An 8,020-nucleotide genomic window follows, 5' to 3' on the forward strand; every position below is an offset into this window, starting at 1 on the left:
ACCACGATCAAGGTCCAGAAACGTAGCAAGGAGATCGGTAAAATTATCCATGTGACTTCAGGGGTTCAACTATAATTTTACGACATTACGAGAATACTTTTTGTACGCAAAAATAACGTAAAAATAACCCCCTGGTAAACAGCGTAAGCCATTCTGTGTCAGCTGCGTCACGCGACACAGAATAGCTCACGCTGTTTGCGTTCAGTGGATATTCTCCAAAATAGCACCAGGGTGACGCGTAGGAGACATTGTTGAATAAAGTCGTTATTTTTGTTTTCTTTGCATGCAAAAAGTATTCTCGTAGCTTCGTAAAATTACAGTTGAACCCCTGATGTCACATGGATTATTTTACCGATCTCCTTGCTACGTTTCTGGACCTTGATCGTGGTAATTACATTGCTGTCTATGGGAGGGTCAGAGAGCTCTCAGAATTCATCAAAAATATCTTAATTTGTGTTCCGAAGATGAACAGAGGTCTTACCGGTTTAGAACGACATGAGGGTGAGTAATTAATGACAGAATTTTCATTTTTGGGTGAACTAACCCTTTTAAAAAATGGGTATTTATCGTTATTGTTGGGGATAAACTGACTGCAATTGGATTCAATACAATTAATCAAAAATCACTTTATGAAAAATAGAAAAGAATCAGATAAAATCAATAAACATTTAATATTATTAGTCCTCACACATTACAAAAAATAAATATTTTGTTTTCATAAACTGTGAATTTTATAAACAGTACTGTAACTATTTTTAAACATTTAAAAAAGAAGTGTGGAACAACACTTCTTCTGCATGCTTTACTGAAGTTCAAACAGTAGAGCATGTTGTTTGTACTGCCAAGGTCATGGGTTCGATTCTCAGCAAACTGAACATGCATGAACTAATAAAAAATGTATGCTTTCAATGCAGTCAAGTTTCTTTCAATAAAAGTGTCTGCAACATGCATAAATGTAAATAGAAATAGACTCTGAGGGTAGTTGAGAAACTTATTTCAAGTCTGTGCAGCTGCCTTTAACCATGTAAGTATGCGGGTCAAATTGACCGCAAACATAATAATTATAATATAAATTTTGTATGCATATTTCACAACAGGTCAGTGTGTCGACACTTTACAGGCATTATCATGACCCTAAATGAGAAAAGTCACAAAATGTCAAGGAGAAAACCATGATTTACCTAAAATTACAGACAACTCTAAAAATTGAAATACGTCAAACTGACATACAACCTAAAACAAGGGTTAATCTTGCCACAAAAACAAACAAAAATGCAATACTCTACATTATCTACCTTAAACAGTTCTGAATGCATGTCCTTAAAGTTTAATTCAGAGTTATCTCACAGCGCATTTGGTGTTACAAAGCCCAGAGGACTTGAATTACAAATCACTGTTTGGATTTTTCAGATGACATTAGTGTGTGTCTAGGTACTTATACGTCACTGTGGGTTTCTCCCTCCACCACTGATTGTGGAGGAGTGCTCCATAACCTTTGAACCTGAGGTGATCTTTGAAAAGAAAAAAGAGAAAAATATCTATATACACATCAATGGCCTTATACTGACAACAATGAAACAAACACAAAGGGAGTGTGAAAAGGGAATTCACCACTAATACTAAACGTACTGCACAAGAGAACCAGCAATAAACACTTCCTGCTGTGCAGTCATTCATAAAACACATTCATCATAAATGGGCCTGTGCAGCATTTTCTGAATGTGTAGGTCAAAGTTATTACCTCTTAGACATTTGGCAAAGCCAATTAAAAACTGATGAATGCTAAATAAACAAAAACTGTCACTGCAAATATGCTGACCAGAGGGAGGTAGATTTGTTAGTGGTGATGTCAGCACAAAGTAGTATTATGAAGAGTTTTAGCAAACACTATTTAAATATACACTAGACAGACGTGTTTGACCGTTGTGCTTGTGTCTTGCAACTTGTGCATGACACAGCATTTTACAAACATGACGCTAAAGTAAAAGTAGTTTAACTTTTAGTGAACACATTTTTTTTCTGTGTATATAGTATGTCCATTTCACTGCCCAAAAACACACTCTAAGTGAATCACACCTTAATGTACATTGAGACTTCTGATTGTTTAAAAACAATCTTAACAGTTGAGGATCATTTGTAATGTTGTCCAACAAAATATAACATATGACTGCTTTAAATTTTTTCTTTTTACAAAAACATCTGCAAACAGAATTCTTCAATACACAACTGTAAAGTGATACTTAGAGATGTCTAGGCTGAAAGCTTGCTTGATTGTCACGGATAGGATGTCTCAAATGGGCTTGTTTGGTCAAACATAAACAGCTGAAGAATATACTCGCTTGATCTAATATTGCAATAACTTAATTCTGATGTCAAGCAGTGAGTTTTTACAGTGAGCTACTTTAAGATTTATTTAGTTAGGGGTGTTCATCTGAGTGGCCTTTATGTGCGTTCCGCTATTTCCCTAGACCGCCACACCACTAGGGGACGTATCAATGACTCATGAGCATCAATAAGAAAAAACAGCCAGATAAACATCAAGAACCGAATGCAAAACATGTTTGGTTGGATTTCTGGAAATGGATAGAGTTGACTAAATTACTTCATTTGAACGATCCATCATATACTCATCGTGTCACGTTGCGCTACTGTGAGGAGTACGGAGACAAAGGAGTGAGGAGACGAGGAGTGGAATTCAAACATATAGATTTTAATAACATCCAATTCCGGACGTAGAAGAACAGAACGGGCTAGAACTCAAATAGGGTAGATAACGAGGGGCAGACAGGTGAGGAGGATAACTAATAAGAAGGAATACCTGGAAACAGGGACAGGAACAGGAAGGACCAAATAAGGGCAAGGAAGGCACAAGGGGAGCAAAAAACACTCAAAACAAGGAACAGAGTCTGACACATCGTCGTGATGTTCTAAACCTGTATGACAGTCGTTCAACCGTCAAATCACAACTTATACACACACACACATTTTTTAATCATCTGAGCCCCCTAATATTGAAATCCTAGAATTGTCCCTGGTCTCATGTCATACACTACCATTCAAAAAATTGGGTTTAGTATGATTCCTATTTCATTTAAATCCTATTCTTTTGAACTTTCTATTCATCAAAAAATCCTGAAAAACATATGTATAGCAGCATAACTGTTTTATAACATTAATAAAAATGTTTTATTAATGTTATAATAAAGCCTTGGTGACCTTGGTTGTCTACTGTTATTTTGTTCATACAGCTCATATCAGTTGATTTTTTTCCTAAAATTCTGTTGAAAAGAGTTAAGAAAGAGTTTTGCAACCAACTCTTTCTCCCTTTTGCTCCTGTGAATTGGTTTCTTAGCTGAAAGACTAAACAAAGACACAGGGTGAAACGGATGTTCCCACGACATCCTCACAGCTAAAATCCACTAGCTAAAAAAAAATAGGCTTTTTCCAGTGCTGTCTGTTTGTACCTGTTGATCTTATTCAATTACTTCTCAGCCATAATAACTGATACTGATGTGAAAGCAGGTACCAGACATTCTATTCTTTCTCAGAAAGGAGAGCTGGTCCCTGGCTCTATTGTGGGAATAAAACTTTGAGGCATTTTTTTCCCTCAAGCCCATTGTGAAACAAAAATAAAAGGTTTTAACTCAAAGGGATAGTTCACCCCAAAATGAAAATTTGATGTTTATCTGCTCTCATAGATTTTGTTACCGTTGCCATGCATTATACGACTGATAGACTGCAACGGCTGGAGTTAAAAATCTCTGTTTGTGTTCTACTGAAGAAACTAAGTCACCTACATCTTGGATGCCCTGGGGGTAAGCAGATAAACATCAAATTTTCATTTTTGGGTGAACTATCCCTTTAAGAAACAACAGCACAATGGCAAATAGATGTAGATGGATTTTTGAATAAAATAGAAATTGTATTAGATTTTTCTTATATGCACTATATAAAGACAAGAGAGACGTCACTGCTCTTACTTGATCTGGGCTACAACTTGGTCAAGACGATGGAAAAGATCATGGAAGAGGATGCAGCTAGACTTGCTGTTGATATCATGCCCATAGCTTCGCTTCCAGTACTGTTTCAGGTCACCAGCATACTCCATCACCTTAAAAGACAGAACACAGTGCTTTCAAACATCTACAGGTACTGGTACATATGACCTCTCATCGGTGTGCAACAATATTCAGAAAGACATTGTCATTATTAGAGTAGAATTCTGAATTTAAAATCTCAATTGGTCTAAAAATAAAAGTTTTTTCTCAAAACACACACTACCATTCAAAGGTTTGGGGTTGGTAAGATTTTTAAAAAAAACTTTTTTTTAAATGTAGTCTCTTATGCTTACCAAGGCTGCATGTATTTGCTCAAAAATACAGTGAAACAGTAATACTGTGAAATATTATTACAATTTAAAATAACTGTTTTATATTTTATTCTTGTGATGGCAAAGCTGAATTTTCAGCTGCCACTATTCCAGTCATCAGTGTCAAATGATCCTCAGAAATCATTCTAAAATGCTACGTTGGTGCTCAATAAACATTTCTTATTATTATCAATGCTGAAAACTGTTGTGTTGCTTAATATTTTTGTGGAAAACGTGATGAATAGAAAGTTCAGCACAGCATTAATTATAGGGTTTTTTTTTAAATAGGATTTTTTTTGTATAAAAGTAAAGGTGTTTACTATCACTTTTCATTAATTTATTAATTCTTAAGTTATAGGGCTCAGCAGTGAGAGCACTTCACTCGCATTTGCGACTAAAATAGATGTGTGCGAACTGGAAAATGTATTTAGGAGCAACTTACTCAGTAATTTCTTCAAATTACTTATGGATAAACAGCTATTCAGCCTCATATGATTATTGAACTTTAAAAAAGGCGTCGATTAAGCACAGATGAGAAGGCGGAACGAATGAAGGAGACGTGCTGAATGAAAGCGCACATTCGGCACTAGAGGGCGCTGACGGAGGCAGAAATGCAGCCGTTACCCCGGCAACCCTGTAAACAAAGCAGCTAGGCTGTTTTCTGTTTCAAACAGCCATTTAGATATTTATATTTGCTTTAGTCTTCACCATTGCACCAAATAATTAATACTTAAAGACTTAAGCTATTTATTTTCAAACGTAAACTTTTTTATTGCATTTTAATCTAACCTAAAACACGGCTTAGCTACCTATATATTGACTGAATCGTTATTATTGTTCGGTAACACTTAACAGGTTCCATTAACATTATTTAACTACATTAGTTAACATGAAATAACAATGACTGCATTAATTAATTTCAAATCATGTTAATTTCAACTTTTAATAATACAATATAAAATCAAAAGCTGTGTCTGCTAATATTATTTAATGGCACTAAAATGAACTAACAGTAAATAGTTGTATTTTTATTAATCAACGTTAACAAATAATATTCACTACTATAACAGTTATCTATTGCACATTGTTAGTTAATGTTAACCATCTTTAAATAAAGTTAACTAATGGGACCTTAAAGAGTTACCTATTATTATTTCGTTCATTTGAACTTTAATCTTTTGCGCTCTAATCTTGAAACACTTGTTTACTTTATATTTTTGTGTATTTTATTAAATAAAGTATTTCTTTAGTAAAATATCTTTAATAAAGTTATTTAACCTGTTAGGAGGAGAATAATTTTTTTTTACTTACTAAATTATATATTGTGATAAAACCATATACCGTGATAACAGCTTCAACGACTATTGTGAAAATTTGATACCATCACATACCTAATGTACATACAATAGGATTATTAATAATTACATAATCAGCCTATTAAATAGAGTCTGAAGCAAAATTATATAAAAACCTTGTGTACTTTCTGTATTCGGATAAATTAAATAATCGTGTTTCTAAAGGTCTCCTTATATCCCCTTATTAAGCTAAAACACATCATTTGAAAAATTTGCATTGTGCCCCTAAATTTTTATATATATACTATATTTAAGTATATATATATATACTATATGTAGGAAATGTTTTATTTCTTAAATAAAACCTCCCAGGAAAAGTAAAGATAGGCAAACAGAAGAACTGCGCTGTTTCAGTACCTGTGCATCTACCTCGTCAAACAACTGGCACCAGGGTGAGTTCAGATCATGGATAGTAAACTCATATGCACACAGAAAGAAAGCTGCTTCCACTGAATCTGTAAAGCAAAACAATGTGTCATTTGCTAACGCAATAGACAGTAGACCAAATTAGACAGTAAATTGTACACTTCTTTATGCAATGTTAATTCTTTGTTATGTCTGGATATTTGATAAAAATGTGTTTGTGTATATGACAATCTAATATTTTTGCACTTTCTCTAAGTTATTAAAAACAATAAACACTGCCATCTAATGGTCATACTAAAGACTGCAGTAGCTACAATATGCGAAATTCTTTCCCTCTCTCTATCTCTCACTCACTGTTTGTGCATTGATATACAACTGCTGACAGCAGCAGATCAAGTGAGCAGCCCTGACCTCTAAACTCTCTAAGTAAATCCTGCTTCATCAACTGTGGAATGGTTTTCTTGCTTTTGTGCTTCTCATTTCCAAATGTTCCCATCTTAATTCTATTGTTGAGAGTAAAAGCTACAGCAAACTGTCAAAATAAATTGAAGTATTTCATATGGAAACCCAGTGCTTCAATCTATTTCACCAAAATAAACTGAAATGATATGGATACTGTCCCACTATTTTTTAATTCAAGATGAAAATGTAAGTGCAAAATAGGAGAAGTATTTTAACCTCATAAATAAGCATACATATTTCGACAGGTCAAACAGAAAAGGTGCTGGAATTCAAAATAAAAAAAATCAAATCAATGTGTGTCTGTTTGCTGAAAACTTCTAACTTATCTAACCTATGGGACATATTAGTGCTGTGGTTGCAATGCATATGTAAAATTTTGAACTTTGGAAGCCCAGCCCGGTCAACCAATTCCGAGTTACGGACTTGGAATCTCTTAATCTTTTAGATTTCCAACCATTTTAGTTTGTAGATATGTTTTTAAATATATTTATAAATAACCTCAAGAATTTCTAATCCAATTTGAATGATGCTTTACATGCATCCTCACTGCACATAACTATTTGAAAAGGCAAACAATGGTTACTAGAAATATTTGCCTATGTTTCTGTCTTTAGGTTCTCATCTAAAAATGCTTATTTTACATGTCAGTCTCATATGCAATCGGGAAGGAAGTGTTTGTAATAATATTCGGATGTGCAAAGTTTTGTGGTTGTGGTTGCAAGGGCATTACATTTAGAGGGAACTGAATTTTGCCACATATTTTCTGAAATTGGTGGAAGTACAACAGCTCTTTCCATAAAACAAAACCAACATATCAAATTGAAGTGGTCTGCAAAGTTACGACACTCAAAGTTCAATGCAAAGGGAGATATTTTCTTTTAAAGTAATCGCTGTTAAGGACTACAAAAAAAGACTGGTAGGTACTACAACAAGCTTCTTCCCAGGTTTGTGACATCACTAAGCCCGATGTTTACATAAACCCTGCCCCCAGGAACATGCAACTACCCGTAATGGTAAGGGGGCGTGACGAACAAACCATTATCACACTTCTAAACTGCACAGCAACATTTTGGACACTGCTTTATTTCAGCATTTGTGACTGAGTAAAAAGGTCATGATCATATTAAGTCATCACTGACCATCGGTGATGCTGGCGTAAGGGACATCCAGCCTGTCAGCCATTTTCTCCATTACTCTTTTCATCTCAGGGCCTTCATTAAATCGTTTCACTTCCTCCAAGGCGCTCTTGTTGTTCTCCACTTCTTTCACAAACCGTTCGCACTGGTCAAAGTAACGCATTAAAGCGTCATTAACAGCAGGCTCCAACTCAACTAGAAAATGAAACAAATAAATACATTTAAAAAATAAAACATGATGAATTGACATTACAAATTTACAACCCTGGCACTACAACTCTTAAAACCAGACTTTATGTTGCTTTGTAATCTTATTGATCAGTTGGGGAAGT

At 34.6% G+C, this 8,020-nt stretch overlaps 1 protein-coding gene across 1 annotated transcript in view; it reads right to left on the minus strand.

Moving 5' to 3' along the window:
• Positions 1-7,876, minus strand: part of LOC107553544 (multiple inositol polyphosphate phosphatase 1-like) — a 13,557-nt gene extending 5,681 nt beyond the window's left edge. The window contains exons 1-3 of the mRNA XM_016235814.1: positions 7,692-7,876; positions 6,082-6,179; positions 3,981-4,111 (exon numbers count right to left, since the gene is read on the minus strand). Coding sequence (XP_016091300.1) covers positions 3,981-4,111; positions 6,082-6,179; positions 7,692-7,851 — 389 coding nt within the window. The 5' untranslated portion in view covers positions 7,852-7,876. The remainder of the gene's footprint in view (positions 1-3,980; positions 4,112-6,081; positions 6,180-7,691) is intronic.
• Between the last annotated feature and the right edge of the window lie 144 nt (positions 7,877-8,020).

Source organism: Sinocyclocheilus grahami, unplaced genomic scaffold (genome assembly GCF_001515645.1).
Source record: "Sinocyclocheilus grahami isolate Dianchi unplaced genomic scaffold, SAMN03320097.WGS_v1.1 scaffold18.1, whole genome shotgun sequence".
In the NCBI taxonomy this organism is placed as follows: domain Eukaryota; kingdom Metazoa; phylum Chordata; class Actinopteri; order Cypriniformes; family Cyprinidae; genus Sinocyclocheilus; species Sinocyclocheilus grahami.